The 18,601-nt window shown below is 34.8% G+C and overlaps 1 protein-coding gene across 3 annotated transcripts in view; it reads right to left on the bottom strand.

The window, feature by feature from the left end:
- The window catches only part of LOC150108870 (sphingomyelin phosphodiesterase 4), a 295,822-nt gene that overhangs the window by 157,679 nt on the left and 119,542 nt on the right, over positions 1–18,601 (bottom strand). For all 3 annotated transcript variants that reach the window (XM_090403908.1, XM_090403915.1, XM_090403923.1), the window contains exon 7: positions 2,283–2,568. In XM_090403908.1, coding sequence (XP_090260034.1) covers positions 2,283–2,568 — 286 coding nt within the window. The remainder of the gene's footprint in view (positions 1–2,282; positions 2,569–18,601) is intronic.

The following is an 18,601-nucleotide window of genomic DNA, read 5'->3' as shown; positions in this document are numbered from 1 at the left end:
AATTTTCTTGGAACCAAAAAAGCATGCAATTACAAAGATCTAGTGGAAACAATGCTTGAAAATTTCCAGCGCTTAGGTTGCAACATGAGCATAAAGCTTCATTTCCCATACAGTCATCTTGATAGATTTCCTGAGAATTTAGGTGCTGTAAGCGATGAACAAGGCGAAAGATTTCATCAAGACTTAACTATGGAAGATGGGATTCTCACATGATGGCCGACTACTGTTGGAGTATTCAAAGGGATTGCCAAAACAGAACACACAGCAGAAATTGCTACAAACAAAAATTTATTCCCTGAAACTCATGTGCAAGTAAAATTGTTATTTTTTTATAAATATTCTTGTAATTTTAATGAATATTGTTTAGTTATGTATCTAATTATCAGCCTCTCTCACATTCAAAGCGCCAATACATGCCGTTGCAGGTTCTTACGCATTTATTCGTTTACTAACAAGCGAGAGCAGCGAGCGCTCCGATTCTGATCAGTGCACCGCTTTGAATAATAGGCTATATCTTCGGGAATTTTTCAAATTTCTTGATAAAAAGTTAGGAACAGATTTTTAAAAGTACATACTTTCAGAAAATAATATTAAAAAATCAATTTTTTTGATCCTCTAAATAGTACTGCCTCCTTAAAACTATCAAAAACTTACAAATTAGCAAAAAGAAAATGCCATAGAGGAAAAACCTGATGTGATAGAGAAAAATGGGTTTGATATTTGAAATCAGTGCACCCAAATTAGTAAAAAACAAGTCTCGTATAAAAGTCAGCAAAAATTGTGTTGGACTGTGTTATTAATAGTTATTTGTTTTCTCAAAACATTCTTGTAAGAAGACTGATATCAGCATATCAATTGCCATAAAATGAACTTAACTTTTGTTTTATTCTTTAACCTTATGGAAAGTGTCAATCCTGATTAATCCATAACTTTGAATTTTCCACCATTTATCTGATCCCAGATGCTATTTTCAAAACCATTTGTCTGTTGCTAGTAAGATGTTGCATAATATCTCAGGTTACATCAGTAACATACAAGTCCTTCCATCTTTCCATCTTAAATTTCCAATATTGCTGTTGAAATATGCCATTGTGCAGAGGTAAGTAATTTCACTAAAATATATTGTTCACACTTGAATGATACATATTCAAGAAATACATGTCCCATTCCTTCTCTTTACAAACAAACCATGCTTTAAAATCAGCCCTCATTTCTTCATCTTTAACCAATGTCTTAAATAGTAATCAACTTACTACTGGTGTGAGAACAATTTTGTGAGTTTCAACCCTACCAAAATAGTCCAATATTCTTTCTCATAAGAAAGATCTTACTTTGCTCTCCTTACTCTGGCAGAAACATATTATACTCATGCTAAATCCATCCATATGCCCAACTTTTGGAAGCTGAAGAACTTCTAAAAAAAAACTGATGTTCTTGTCTGCTTGAAATTACTTCTCACCTTTACAATTTAATACTATATAAATCCTAAATCCATCCAATATACACCCAACTTTTTTTTTCTCTGACTTACTAAAACCACTTTTTCATAGATATTATGCTTCTATCATTTGTCTTTAGGCAATTTTATGGATATCACTATTACAAAAAAACAGGATTGGCCATATCATGATTTCTCCATCCCCTAAACATAAAATCACAAGCAACTGCTAGACAGTCATACAGAGTTCAGTTTCAAATTTACTGAACCAATTTTTCATTCTCCTCTTTTATTCTATCCATTCTTCCATTCTTTACATGAATGCATCCTTCCATTCTTTACAACATCCTTCCCTTTATTTTCCCCAAAGACTACATCCTGCTGTTCAAGAAGCACATGTATTCCTTTTTGCTTAATCCCCTCTCCACATGCAACTGTAATGTTAAGGTGTTGTGATTTCATGTGCATGTATAGAGATGGGGGGGGGGGGGGAAAGAGATAGGGATATAAAAAAAAAAAAACACTTTCTAAACAACTATGAAAATGGGAGTGCTATTTTCACAGTCGTTTCTAATAAGTCCCCACCCCCTGTTTTGTGAGGATAACATAAACTTTTCATATAGTGCTATCATAGTATCCTATTCACCTCTTGAGAGTGTATGAGATGGTGAAAACCTCAAGTTTCCATGAGGAATAAAATTCCTGTCACCTACAATATGAGACAGGCAATGAAATGCATTCAGAGAAATCTTAATAAAATCCAACTGGCCTATTTACTAAAATTATAGAAAAAGAATAGCTGCTTTTATGTATAAGATTTTTGACCAAAATCAAGTTTGCTTACTACAGACTGGCTCAAACTATTTCTTCGATTTTCCAGAGAATTTTGATTTAACCAGAATTCAGTCAGTACTAAAACTAATGTTTCAGATCGCCAGGTTTCCACTTGACTAGAGTCGGCAGGTCCAGATGAGCTGCATCCAGGAGATGGTAACAAAGCATAAGCACTCTGTTTAAAGATGGACGGCCTTGGAAACATATACAGATGTGGTCTTGCTACCACTGGATGAGTAGGGCTATGAAGGGTTCCTATTCTTCCTGGGCCTGTACCATAACTTGAATATACTGAACTAAATAAAGTTTAACATATTTAGAATAATTTAAACAACATTTTAATTAGAACTGTGTTAAAAGATGCTGTATGAATTATTTCAATCCTTTTTTTCTTAGATTACAACTACAGGTATGCCACTAATTTTCCAGTACTTCCTTCAGTCCAGACAAAATTATAAGAACACATTTGAAATTCCTGTGACCACTGGACTACTTCACAGGGGCCACTAGAGATGCAATTGCTCACTTAATTAATGTGAGTAACTGTGGTTAAGGATGGCTTCAAATGTTTAGAAGCATCATGGAATTTCTCTCTGTGATGTTCAGTGAAAAATGGTCTGCAAACCACTAAGGAACTATTGAGTATGCAGATGATTGGTAAACCTATAACTGACGAGTGTCTAAGTCCCTAGTGGGTGTATAATGTTGATGAAAATGCACATCTATAGGCCTACCTGAAGATTGCCAAGATTCTTCACATTCTGGACTACTGTTCAGCTTACTCCAGATCTGAACTCCTGTGTAAGAAAAAGTTTATATGGTGTATTTACAACCAAACTGTACATTCCTTATCCAAGACAAACGTACAAAGAATATTATGCTCTGTGAAGGCTAAGTATCACTCACTTTTACTGAAATATTTGTCAGATGAAAATGCTGGCAAGTCGGTAGACATTTCGTAAAGAAATTAACATCAAAGATGTGCTTTGGTATCTTGCTAGTGACTTACATAAGGCACACGTGTAAATACTACAGGAAAAATACTTGGCATAAGTTGTGGCATGTCTTGATGCTTGATAATTCTAACGGAAACACTGGCAATGATTTTACAGGATTTAATGTATCAAGAAAGTTGTTCTTGAGTTGTTTGAGTATGTGATGTGTTAAGGGATCTGCACCCAGGGCATACCAAGTACACTTAATGAAGAAAATGTGGCCAACTGGATGAACACTAACAAAGAAATGACTTATTCAGTATGGGTTCTGAAATTATATTATTCTGAATCCTGATGATTCTTATTTAATTTTATACTAATGTACTTCATTTAATCACTTAAATAACATTTAATTTTCTAGGTACATGGCACTTCAGAGAACATGGGAAATGTATAATTATTGGATCAAAGGTGTACTGATGAATTATTATTACATGACCTAGGTTTGGTCTGGAAAAACGGCTAATCCTGCAACGCTCTGGAACCAAGGATGCTGGAAAATAGGTAGTGTGCCTGCAGTATATTTGAATAGATCTATAAAAACATGTTTTAACTAAACTAATATTACTAATACAACATATAACATTGAAGAAAAAAAAATCTACAACTAATGTACATCATACAACCACTATACATAATAATTGTATGGCTTTATATCTCTATTATATATAGTCCTAGAGCCTTCTTCTGGAGTTTTCCTAAAAATGGACATCTACAAATTTGTCTCTTATGCTAAAAATACCCATCTGCAAAGTTCTTTGTTCATTTTCCATGAATTTCTATGGCTTGTAGTTCAAAATTTTTCTGGTTCAATGAATGTAATGAGTCTTATATTATTTCTACAAGCAAACTACAATGATCAACTATGAACGAAAGTGGGAGAAAGCTGGTCTCTACTGAAAGCAGAAAAAGAAGGTTAACTTATTTGGATTATACATTTAAACTGTATTTTTTAATCAATGACAGCTTTCTTCTTTTTTTTAATCTATCCTTAACAACAAACACTACAAAAACCCACATCAACATACGAGTGGCACGTGAAGGCTGGAATGCTATGAGAAATGAGGAGTCTTATGTTCTTGAACAGCTGAAGGTTGTAATCTTTAGGATAGACAAATTAAGGAGTTTTTCCAAAGAACAGAGGTAGATGGAATGAAAGATGAGGAAGAGAAGTTTATTCAATAGGTTTACTGATCAGCAGCTGCTTTTGCTAATACACCTCTTCTAAAAAAGTGGAGGAATGGCAGTACCCAGTTCAGAACATTGCCTTTAAAAATACTTATAGAAGAAGGCAAAATACATGAGAAGTGAATCATCAGAAAGAGAGTGAGAGGTTGGCAATTCGTTCGATTATCCTGTTCTGATCAGAATCTAGCACTTTTAGGGTAGTTTCTGGAGCAACACTGCCAATTTGAAAGCAGTATTACAAGATTGAGTAGATTTATGTTTTGTAAAGCAGTTCTACAGGTGAGTAGTGTCCTGAGCAGAAAAGGATTTTTTTTTTTAAAGAGGTTGCAGACGTAAAATCAAGTCCAAGAAGAAAAATCTTATCCTGTTTGGAGATCAGATTCACACACACACACACACACATATATATATATATATATAAATAAAAGGGAAAGTAGTGCAAGATTTTACAAGAAACCACGTACTGCATTTCATTTGTAACAATGAAGGAGGGGAATGGAATATATCATATTACATTACATATAGATATCATATATTTTTATATATGTATTTATAATTCCATTACTAGAATGAGAATCATCATCAATTTCCTGACATGTACCTCTGAGTGAGATGTGTTCAGCCTACTATGACAGCAATACATGATTAAGTTTACATTATTATTAATCTCCTATCTATGACTTCCCTCCAAGTAAGTCTATTTCTCGTCAGAACTAACATTTCTTACTTTTAAGGCACCTCTGACTGAGTCAACCCACCTAGATATTGGTTTTCTTCTGTGTCTTTCCTGCCATCAGACACCTGTTTTACTAACTTTTCCTTTACCAATTCTATTTAAGTGGATATACCATCTTAGATTAGCTCTGCTTACACATTCTTGAATGCTAATAATGTCAAGTTCCTTTCTGATGTCTTCATTTTTAATATGATTCTGCCACTGAAACCATCTGTTCATTCCCTTAATTTTTCTCAGAACACTCACATCTATGGTTTCTCTTTGATCAAGTGCTTTTTCTCTAACCTTTACAAGAAACCACGTACTGCATTTCTTATTGAATAAACTTCTCAGATCCATAACTTAAAAACTGGTTTGAACACAGTGTTTACTAGTTTAGTGTTTTGGTTGATTTCTCTCTCTTACTCCATATAAATTTATTCAGTTGGCTACCCTACCATACCAGATTTTCTTATTCTATTGTCTAGTTTCAGATTTAACTTGCCATCTTCAGTAAAAAAAAAAAAAAAAAACTGAGCCTAAAAAGCTGAAATATTTTACTTGATCTAAAGGCTCTCCATTCAGAATGCAGTTGACATGTTAAATGTTTCTGTGTATTTTTATGCCAAACTTGTTACAGCTGTTATGCAGTTTACTTAGAGAATCCTGGAGACTTTCAATAGATGTTTAGAAGTACAACATTGACTGCATAAAGCAAAAAGCTAAGTTTGATATCCAATTGTAATATCAGCCTAATGCCACTTTCTTTCATAATGTGATCCATGTATGATGATGAAAAAGAGTGGAGATAGTCTGCATTCTAGTCTTACCCCAGATTTTAAATCAAACCATCCTCCTGTATTTCTTGTAATTCTAACTATTGACTGACAATGTAAATATAGACTACGTATTTCTCTAATGTTTCATTTATCCCATATAATTTTAGTGTTTTGAAAAGCTTTTCTTTGGGCTCCTTGTCATATGCCTTTTCCAGATCTACAAAACTTAAGTATAGATCCTTGTCATATTCCCGCATGATTTCTCAATTATTTGTTGCAAAGTGAAAATATGATCTTGACAGCCTCTATTTGGCCTGAACCCAACTTATTCTTCTCTAAGTTTCTCTTCCATAATCTTTCTCAATCTTCTTTCAAGTATCCTTGCATACATCTTACCTGGTATGCTTAGAAGAGAAATTCCTCTAATCCTCACATTCAGCTTTATTCCCTTTTTTTTAAACTATTACAACTGTACTCCAATCATCTGAAATTCAACCTTCTGACCAGAACCTCTGAATTATGCAATGTACTCACCGCAAAACTTTTATTCTCCCCTACTTAAGCATTTAGGGGGTAGTATTAGGTCCATGTCAAATATCATCTAGTTCACATGCTTTTCCACAATTCAAGTTTCTGACAGCTTTTTCTACCTCAAGTATTGATATATACTCCTCTTTGCATTTCTCCTGAAAATTTTGTTCTATCACTACTTGGTCTGTTTAGCAGTCTTTCAAAGTAATTACTCCAGACATCTAGGATATCCATATCTTCAATTTTCATATCACCTTTATCATTATCTTTGATTTCTTTTACAGTACTCTTTCCTCTATTTCTAAGAGAACATTTTGCCACCTTCCTAATATTTATTTTCCATACTCTTACCCTAGTCTTCCAATGACTTCTGCTTAGCTACTTTCACACATAGCTTTGTTCTCTTACATTTTTCTCTGCATATTTATTATTTTTTTTTTTTGAGGGAGGGCATCTGCAAACTTAGTTGTTAGTTTGCTTTCTTCTTTTCCTGAACTGTTTCTTTAACTTCTCGTGTCTACCATGGGGGTTCTTATTTTTCTATTCATACAGACAACTTCTTCACACACCTCCCTAGCTGAATCATTTAATGTCTTCTTCAGAGTTTGTCACTGAGACTGAAAGGTATGGTTCTTATTTTCAAACTGCTTCAAAATTTCTTCAATAATGTTTGTATAAACACATCTACAGTTTACTTGTAAAAGCTGCTCAACTTGAATTCTTTTTAAAACATTCTTACATATTCTTTTCAATGTAATATCCATTTTTATCCTGTTCAGCACTAAGTAATGGTCACTACAAATTTCAAATCCTCACACTCTTATATCTTGAACCAGCATGAAGATAATCGCTATCAACAATGATGTAGCCAATGAGGATTTTTCTTATTTCTTGTGTTTTCTCTGCACATGAACTTATGTTGTGTATGTATATCTTTATTATGAACATAGTATTAGTAATGACTGGTCCATGTCCTGAGCAGAAATCCAGCAAATACCGTGTATGTCAGCATATAGGACAACCGGCGTATAATATGAGGCCTAAATTTTAGACTTTAGTATGAAGCTCGATTTAAAATAAGGATAATTAAAATGGCAAAGCAAACTAATAAATGTGCTACTGCAAGAAAGTTTGACATAACTGAGAAGATAGTAAGAGAATGGAGGAAGAAAGAAGATATTTAAAAAAAAATTGCCAAAGAAAAAATGTGCAATGAGAACGGGGATCACTGAATGGCCGCAACTGAAAAATCACGTTGCAGAATGGGTATTCGAACAAAGGCAGAATGGTTATCTTGTTACAAGAAATATGATTAGAGCATATGCACTAAAATGGTGATGATTGAATCTGGATGAAAGTATAGAATTTCAAGCTACTTCAGAATGGCATAATCGTTTCATGAACAGACAAAATCTGGTAATACGACAAAAAATGAAAATTGCATAAAAATTACCAGATCTCGACCACAAACTTACCAGTTTCCATAAATTTATTATTCAGTTGAGACAAGAACATAAATTTCTATTGTCAAATACCAAGTTAAAATCAATGATCATCTTCAAACGTAAAACTAAACCCAAGATAAAATTTCCTTCAGGTGATTTTGTACATTTTCACAAAAAAGGATGGATGGACGAAAATGGTGTGAAATTATGGATAAATAATGTGTGGAACACACGACCAGGCGGTATAATAAAGAAACGCAGTTTATTAGTATGGGACATGTTTCATAGTCATTTAACTGAGAATACTAAAAGTCATCTACAAAAAAAAAAAAAATAACACAAAAATTGCTGTTATACCAGGTGGTTTAACTTCAATATTGCAACCACTAGACGTCTGCTTGAACAAACCATTTAAAGATCACATGCGAGAAGAGTGGAATAATTGTATGTTGACTGGTGAAAAATCATTTACAAATGAGGGATCTATGCACGCTGCATCACTTGATATGTTGTGCAATTTTGTGATCAAAGCATGGAATAACCAAAAAGTAGAGACTGTAATAAAATCATTTAAAAAGTGTGGTATCTCTAATCTTATGGATGGCATGGAAGATGATCTGTTGTGGGACATTGATGACGATGAAAATGAAATCAATTCACCGGATTAGAAGTGGGATCCATATGACGATCATTTAAACAATGAAGCTGAAGAACTATTTTCAACAGATGAAGAAAATTAACATGAAAATTGAAGTTAATTATTTGTTTTAAGACTTTTTTTTGTTTTTTACATCTATTGTAATATTTTAAATAAATTTATGAAACTAAAATTAATCTGATTTGTTTATAAATGCTGCCTATTTTTTTTTTATATAACGATGTATTGTAACTACCTAAATGTTCATCCAAGAAATTAAGCTTCCCTTTTTATACTCGTCGTATAAGACGACCCATGATTTCGAGGGGGTTTTCTGTAGTATTTGAGAGTCGTCTTATATGCAGACATATACGGTATTTAATATTATTAGATTTGCTCTTTTTCCCATATTTTTTTATATTATTATTATTATTAAGAGAGACCTCCAAAGAATTAGAGACTCAGAGGGAAGCCACATACTACACACACCAGCTATCATACTTATTCTCGAATTCATTCACACTGCTTGCACTCACAACACCCAATGGCAATCCATTCCAATCACGCAACACCCTCTGAGAGAAAAATCTAGCCCTCACACCCTTCTTGGCAGCCTTCATTCTCAGCTTCCAAGGATGCCCTCTCGTCCTTTCCCCACCCTCCATAAATTGAAATCCTGTACGACTCTTTCAGAAGTTTGCAAGTCTCAATCATATCACCCCTCTTTCTCCTGTTTGCTAGTGTCTGCAGTCCACAAATTCTCAATCTGTCTTCATAATCAATATTCCACAATCCTGATATCATTTTGTGTCCAAGTGAGGTCTCATCAAGGCCTTGTAAAGAGGCAAAATAACATCCTTATCTTTACATGTGAACATTCATTTCAACGTTGCAATTATCTTTTGAGTTGTATTTGCAATCTTTGCCACATGGCCCCTAAACTTCAACATCCTATCTATTAACACTCCAAGATCCCTAGTCTCATCAGTTTCTTCTAGCCTAATCCCACCAATATAATACGATATTGGATATCTAATCATGCCGAAGTGAATGACTTTACATTTACTGACATTGAACTGACACCCATTTGTCTGGTGGGATTCATTTCCTACTCAGCTGCCTGTTCTAATGACACGAAAAATTCTTCGACTTCTTCCTTAGAAGAACCTTCTTTGGGACCATAGGCACAAATAAGGTTCATTGTCCATTTCCACCATTTTGAAATGAGCCAACATCACTACTGTAAACTACCTTCCAATGAAGAAGTTTATCTTCGTGTTTGGTGTTGAATGCTATTACTACTCTTTCCTTTCTTTGATCATTGTTTAAATATAACATCCTATACTTATTATTTGGTAGGCTCTTACCTGTTTTTGTCTTTGTAATTGACATTATCTCAGTAATGCCAATTACGAGGAAGAGAATGGGTATCCAATTCTGAAGTACTATGGTACAGAGCTGTGGTACTCCCGAATTATTGGGGAAATCTGAGGAGAGGTGACTATATACAAAGAGCCGAGACAAATGGTAGAAGGCAAACCATAAAATGGTAGTTTGTGAGCAGGCCCCCCACCAGTGCTGACCACTATCTCAGACCACTCCTGCACACTTGGTTCCACAATATCTTCAGTTTTTCTCTGTTTTTTTTTTAGAAGACAATAAACCCTGCCTTCTGTATGAAATTGGCCAACTTGCTTTCAAGTGAAACATTCTTATAAAGGTTGGCATCCTAGGCAGGATTCATATTAGGGCCTTTCCAACCAACTGAAGAGCAAATGGCTCAAAGTCCTTGCAAATGCAATAGAAAGCCTTTCAAAAGTTATGGTTATTTTATGGACTTATGTCTAACTGTTGCAAATCTGCATCAGTTAGGCATAAGACATGGGTATCTGAAGTATGATCTGCTAATCCAGACCTTGGCATAATGCAAGATGCAGACAGTTGGTAATACAACTTGCTGCCAGCAGGTATTATTGTACTGCTTCATTATGATTAGTCAGTTGTCATAATTAGTTCTACATTTCGCATAAAAGTGGTTGAATTCCTTAAATGTCTGTGTACTATTTAAAAGAGCACTATTTTGAAAGAAACAATGGTGATCTGTACTTAAATCTGTATTTTGTGTTTCAATCAGTTTGGGAACATTTGGGTAACTCCCTGGGTATTGTGTGTTATGTTCATAATTCTTATATTGTACTTACACAGCTCTCCACCACTGTCCAAAGTAAGCAAATTATCCAGGCATATCCTTAGCTGAGCTACAATACTTTTAGAAAATTGTTAAGATGCCAATATAGCGATATTTAGCAAAGAGAATTAGCTTTATGAAAAATAATAAAACTTAACTAGTTTCATAAGTTATCACTCACATCATTAGGAGAAAAGGTTTGAGTAGAACTGAACTGATTAACAAAAAAAAAAAGTATAATCACACAAAAAAATTACAAACTTCTGTTAAAAGTAATACACATCAACAGAGTGAAAACAGTTGAAATAAACAATATACATGCAATGGAACAAGCACAAGTTAATACTGTCATGTTCTGTGACATAATGCAGGTCATATCCGAAGTTCACAGATTTTAATAAACACAGACCAAACCTGATGTAGCATCAGGCCTTAGTTTTTACTATATAGTAGACTCGACTATCCAGCCTAATGTGGCGGAAGGGCAGGCCGGATAACACAAAAGCCAGATAGGCCGGAGTTCTAGGCCTACCTTTTCACACAAATGTGAAAAGATAGGCCTAAGATGAAAGAGTCAAAACTTACAGTTTTTAGTTTTTGAAAAAGTCCTTGATAGATGACTGCTTCACCATTTTAGTCCTCTTCCACAACACAATGTCCCTCCACTTACGCAAGCAGATGATATCAGATGGCGTCACTTCCTCCTGCTCACTAATGTACTGCAGCGCTGCCTCAATCATCTTGAACCCTTCTGAATGTGGGATGAGATTTTTCCTGTCATCTAAGGATGCCTCCTCCTCCTCCTCTTCCCCCCTGTGTCACCATTTCCACAATATCGTTGTCAGTTATTTCATCAACTTTGTCGTTTGACATCCATTCTGTAATGTCCTCTGCATTGACATTGTCACAGCTCGGTACAATTTTGAGCAACGAAACAAGTTTATCGTTTTCATCTTCCAATTCGGTTTCACACATGGGTTCAAGGTTGAAATGTCCACCTTCATGGTCCAAAAGAATTTTCCAAGACTTGACAAGTGATAGGTTTCGAATCTCTTTACTAACAATTTACTAACGTAACCAGGAACAGTGGCAAACGTATTCTGCAGTGGACATCCGATACACAACTGACGAAGCGGGGAAATCCACACTTTGCATGTCTCACCTTGTGTTATGCACATGGCACGTAGGAGGATTGTAGCAAACGCCCACTTGCAACGCCTTGGCAAAGTAAATTACAGTACATATTCCTCGTTTTATCACGGAGAATTACTGTATTATTATAATTCTCCGTGATAAAATCCGGGCTCTGGATAGTCTAGAGTCTACTATAATGTGAGGTTTAAGAAATGCACAGCATTTTTTAAAACAGTTATGATCAATGTACAAGCATTTACATGTTTTGCAATAATACATTGTGCCCTTTGTTAGTTGTATGACAGGTAATCCCAGTCTGTTTTCTTTTCTACTTTTACATGTTTCAACATACGGATATTTCTCTCTCTCTCTAGAACATCCTGTCTGGCCTATGTAGCATATGTCGAAAGAGCAGTGAATTTTATATATTCCAATGTTGTTGTTTTTTTTTGTGGGTGAATCCAGAATGTTTAGTTCCAATTTAGATTATCATAAAATTCTACAGTGAATTTTATGTTTCGGTGCAAGTTGTTAAGGTAGATTTTGAGATGCCCTAATTCTTTCATCATTCCTGACAAAAAAGTTGTATACATCAATGACACATTGCAGCCATAAATTAAAGATCCCAAGAAATCGTATTCTTGGTTTAATCCTTTATTGAAGTGTAAAAAAAAAAAAATTTGCATGTGAAGCATCTTCACGACTGGACTGCTTGTATATAGACAAGCAGTCTTATAATATAATACTGTTATAATATGTATTATAACATTATGCATTATGGGAAAGGGATCACTACCCAGACTAGTTTAATAACTGCTATCTTGGAGATAATGTTTCTACTTTATATTTCTCTATAGATATTTGCACGGAGATCAGCTCAGTTACCATTCCATAATCTTCCTGAACTTTGCCCCAGCCTATAAAATAAAAATGAGAGTAAGATAGTCAAGCATCCATTTCCAGTCCAAGTTCAAGTGATGTTTTAGCAACACTTGCCACAAAATGAGACTCTTACACATGGACACAAGGATTAAAATAAAATTATTTATTTCAATCTTATTACAGGTCATCAGTGGCTGTTAGGCAGACAAACATTAGGCAGAACGTTACAGTGTGAATGGATTATTTAAAATATATGAACCAAGTGATGGCATAAGGAACAACATTATGTAGTCATGATTATTAAATCAAACTTTAACATATACTTTCCAATATTTTGGCAATGTCATGTTGCCATCTTCATGGGAACTTAAGATAAAGAGACGTGCAGACAAGTACTACACAACAGCAAATGAGAAACGAAGCGAGGAACCTACCGTTTTCCTAAAGTCCTGATGGTGCCCCCTAGCTGACTATATTAGGTGTTCTTGGCCTTTGGGCTGAAGTTCTCCTGATGTATGTTTCCCAAATTTGGGGCAGTTTCATGCATCCAAATTTGTTGAGGTTTGGCATGTTCCTAAGGGCTGAGGCTGATTCCTTGCAGCTGTAAATTGTCCTATTTTGGCCAAACAGGCAAGACAGCAAATATCAGAATCTCAGAACACAAGGACTACATCCGATTTCACCAGTGTACAGCCAGTAAAGCTCTGGGCTTGCAGACCATGCTCTGGATACTTGCCACATTAATACACTGCAGCAAGTTCAAATATGAAAGACTATTCATGGAATCAGCCTCAGCCCTTAGGAACATGCCAAGCCTCAACAAATTTGGATGCATGCGACAGACCAAATTTGGGAAAACATACATCAAGAGAACTTTAGCCCAAAGGCCAAGAACACCTAATATAACCCACTAGGTGGCACCATCAGGACGTTAGGAAAACGGTAGCTTCCTCGCTTCGTTTCTCATTTGTTGTTGTGTAGTACTTGTGTGCACGTGTCTTTATCTCAAGTTCCCATGAAGATGGCAATGTGATGTTGCCGAAATATTGGAAAGTATATATTAAAGTTTAATTTAATTTATATTCTAGTATTATCATCTGACACCTCCAGGGAGTCCAAAGACTCATTGAGAGAGATTGTGCCAACACCATCGAATGATTTTCTCCTTCTAACTACTAACCGCGCTCAAAGCTGCTTAACTTTTTGCGAGCCATTAGTAGCAGTGGCTCTACCAGTCGACCAACCTTTGTTGGCAAAGTATACGCTGTCAATTCCTTAAGTATTTAATAATCATGTTTAACCAGCGTATAAGCCTTTCTACAAGAAAAACATTTTTGGTATGGATAAGCAGTTGTTATGATTTGGTTAGAATGATGGAACAGGGTTTCAGCACTCTTTGAACATTTATTTAAACTTGAACTGGCAACAGTGGAGTAAGCACATCTTAGACCAGAAGATTCTGTGGCTGGTGGTGATTCCATGTTTTGCTAGACTTGATTTCTCAGATTTCTTATAAACAATGTAAGACTGGTGTTCTTGTAATATTTTCTCCACAGAAAAGAATACATCGATTACATTTTCACCATTTATCTTCACAATGTTCCCACTAATTTTTGTTGGCCCACATGCATGTGAGAAACATTTTGTGTGAAAGTTTCCAGTCTGCAAATGCCACAAGCCATACACTTTTAACACTTTCATTGCCAAGCTGAAAATTGGAATTTCGTGTGGCGGCCAAATTTTTTTATTTAGTTAGCGACGTCCACACGATAATGCGTGATCGGCCGTTTAGTGAGAACTCGCATTCCATGATATCGTTCATTGCCAAGCTGAAAATTGGAATTTCGTGTGGTGGCCAATTTTTTTTTTTGTTTTATTTATTTTTTTTATTTAGTTAGCTACGTCCACGCGATAACGTGTAATCTGCCGTTTTGGTGAAAACTCGCATCGCGCGATTGGCAATGAACGTGTTAATCTGATATGCCTAAAATTGATGACAGGATCTTTGTTAAAAGATTTTTTATCGCATGCTAAAATGTTTCTCTCTATAAGTTAGAACATAATTACTCCTTCAGCTATTGAAATACTGCACATATGCAACTTTATAAACAAAATGTTAATTTGTCCAGCCACTCAAATTTAAAATGAATTTGCAGTTCTTTTCCACTATAATTTTGGAAGTGACATTTTGAGAGTTTAGCACACCAAAACCTGTAATGTAATATTTCTCATAATGCTGCCCTTTTTTTGACTAGCAAAAACCTGTAAAATTGCAGGCACTAAATAAATTTGCTGAAAGCTACAAAAATTCATCGCCTTCTGCAAGAGTTCAAGTGTTTTCCAAAGTGTGGTATGAATATTCTTAAGAGTCTGCAAAAGGTCTAGGAGATAAGAGGCACTTTTTTTTTTTTTTTTTTAATTCTGATTATCTTTTATATATATGTCACTGTATTCGGTAACTTTTTAATAACTAAAAAAAAACCTAAAGGAATTTTAAACAGCATGTCTCTTGGCATGCATCAACTGTTTTGTTAGACCTGTGTCTCGTTGAAGACTGATACAATCACTGAGGACACATGGTGCTCAGCGATTGTTTCATATCTGTGTGCATCTGTACATGTTTAATCGTGTTCATTTCACAAGTTGTGATAGATGTACAAGTTATGTGCTCAGATAATACTTTTTTTTTTTTAACAGTTGTGTTGATTATCAACAATTCTCGAATTGCATTCTAATTATGATTAATATTAAAATAGTTAATTATTCTATGCTATCCTTCTCTTTCACATTTCTTAAACCCTTTAATATTAGTCACTGGTTAAAAATGGAATATTTGAAAGGCACAACAGAACTAGATTTCACCAACCTAAGTTCTTCCCAACCAACAATTTCATTCATTCATTAAACTTAAAATTTTTTTTATTACTAAAAATTTAATTTCACAATTTTTGTTTTTGCTATGGATTCACATAACTAAAGAAACTGTTCCATGTTTGTAAGAGTTGTTGAGTGTTTCACATGCTTGTAATTCATTATATTAAATGTTAAAAAATAAATACCTTTATAATTATTAATTTTTGAATGAAATAATATTATTAAAGGAAGAAGGGGATTCTGAAAGTTTGGGAAACAATGCTCTAAAGAAACATGCCTCTGCAACTTACTGATATCAGTGGCAATTCACCCACATGGCAGAGGCTAAATGTAACTAATTAGTGTATTAAGTTGGAATACGTTAGAGTAATATTTCAGTGGAAACAATGGAGAAATTACTAAATAAGTAACAAGTATGATTTATCACATAATACATTTCTATGGTGCATTAAGAAATGATTCACTGTAAGTTAGAAATTCTGAAAGCAAAAATGCACAGCTACTATGTATGCTTGTTCCCTTTTCAACTGGTGTGCATGCACATAGCTTAGAAGGAACATTGCTTACTAGACTTTCTAACAAAAATAATCTACACTGAAGAATAAATTTCACCATTGAAAAGAAAAGAACAAATTGGCTTCACTAGATGTCTCAATGTCCTGCTACTGTTCTTCTTCAGGTGAACTATCTCCATCCATTGTAAACTGACCTTCACAGGTCGCTACATAGAACAACAATCTACCCACCATCCTTTCCCAAAATTTGGAATCATAAAAACTTTACCGCATCATGCTCATGTTGTATGCTCTAACCCACAAGATCTCAAACAGGAACTTCTCCATATCCATATTATATAACTAAATAGCTTCTCACTAAGGACTATAATGTGTTTTTGATTCTTATAAGCCTGCCTCAAATAACCCTGAAACAGCACATAGTCTCAATTCCAAACATTTCAGGTATTTTCCAAACCAATCTCAAGAATCCTCAAAACATGGTACAGACAGTTGTTCCATTCAACAAATTCCAGACTTGGCTTCCTTCTTGGTTTTGTTTGCAATTCTTTGCTCTGAATATAACCAATAGAATAGAGATAAAAACATCTAACATACTAAGTTACAATATACCACTAAGTATTGGCCTTAAAATCTGAAAACTAACGAATACACTGCTATTACCAAAGACGATAAATGTAATGCATGAATATGATCAATTGTGGTAAAGCCTTTATCGAATCCTGCTTGTTCTATAAGTTGATTTGAGTCTAGAAGAGGGGATAACCTGTTTGTTATTACTTCTGTGATAATTTTGAACAGATTGGTTTATAGTTCTCTACCACTTCTTTGTCTCCTTTTTTAAATAAAAATATCAAAGTAGCATTTTTTTCCCTTCCAGTTTTCTAGAATCTTTCCCTCTTCTAGGCATAGATTTAGTAAGTTTGTGACATGGGGAATTATGTTATTTCATCATCAAATTCCTGAGAGGATATGACAGTCCTACATGAAAAACTTACATCATTACTAACTTCCTATCTACAAATTTTTCTCCAATCTGTTACCAGTCAAGACTTCAACATTATCAATCCACCTATATCTTGGTCTTCCTCTGGGTATTTTTCTGCCAACCTGGCAGAGAACACTTATTTTGCTAATCTTTCTTCTCCCATTCTGTTGTGACCATACTGCCTGAGATTAACTCTGCTAACACATTCTTGGATGCTAACAATGTCAAGTTCTTTCATAATAACCTCATTTTTAATAAGATATTGACATTGATGCCATCTCAAGCCGTTTCAAGTATACTTGCATAAATCTGACCAGGAACACTAAGTAGGGAAATACCTCTGTAATTCTCACATTCAGTTTTATTTCCCTCTTTTTATATATGGGTATTATGAGAGCTCTACTCAAAATATCTCAAATTCATCCCTCTGTCCAGTCCTTCTGAAATATGCAGTGCAGCCACTGCAAGACTTTTATACCTCCATACTTCGGCATTTCTGGTCGAATATCATCTACTCCAGCTGCCTTTCCACATTTCAGGCTTTTGATGGCTTTTCCTATTTCAAGTATGGATATGTATTCTTGATTGCATGCCTGTAGAGTGTCTTTTACCACTGTGCTGTCGTTGATTGTTTCATTTAGCAATTTTTCAGAATAATTACTCCATTCATCAAGGATATCTTTTTCTTCAGTTTTCATGTCACCTTTAATTCCTTTTACAGCACTCTTTCCTCCCTTTACTCCATGTCTGAGCTTTTTCAACAGCCTCCAGAATATTTTGTCACCTTCTTGATATTTATTTTCTATGTTCTTACCAAAGTTTTCCCATGACTTTTTTTTTTTTTTTTTAGCTTTCTTACATTTCTCTCTGTTATTTGTCAGGAATTTTTGATAAGCTTTCTTCTTTTCCTTCACTGCCTTTTAACTTCCTGTGTCCACTATGGAGTTCTGATTTTTCTATCCTTGCAGACAACTTCACCACATGCCTCTCTGCCTGAATTAATCAATGTTTTCTTCAGGGTTTGCCACTGAATCTCCAAGGTTTAGTCCCCGTTCTCAAACTCTTTCATTTTTCTTGAATAATGTTTGTGTATTTTAGTCTACAGTTCACATCTGAGAGATGCTCAACTTTTATTCGCTTTAAAACATTCTTCTTCTTTTCAATATGAAATTCAATTTTCTCCTGCTCAAAACTAAATGGCGATCACTTCCAATGTCAAATCATCTGTACACTCTAGTGTCCTGCAGCAGGGAGAAAATAACACTATCGGCAATAACATAGTCAATGACAATCTTCTTATTCCTTGCCTCTTCTCTCTCCATGTGAATTTGTGCACATTTTTATGTTGGAACATTGTGTTAGCAATATACAGTCCATGTCCTGAGCAGAAATCCAATGGGTATTTGCCATAGCTTTGATCTTTTCTCCAAATTTTCCCAAAATATGTTTGTATGTCTG

Source organism: Typopeltis vanoorti, chromosome 2, assembly GCF_054136105.1.
Source record: "Typopeltis vanoorti isolate ZY-2024b chromosome 2, IOZ_Tvanoo_1.0, whole genome shotgun sequence".
Taxonomy (NCBI): Eukaryota; Metazoa; Arthropoda; class Arachnida; order Uropygi; family Thelyphonidae; genus Typopeltis; species Typopeltis vanoorti.
This window is presented reverse-complemented; position numbering and strand designations above follow the sequence as displayed.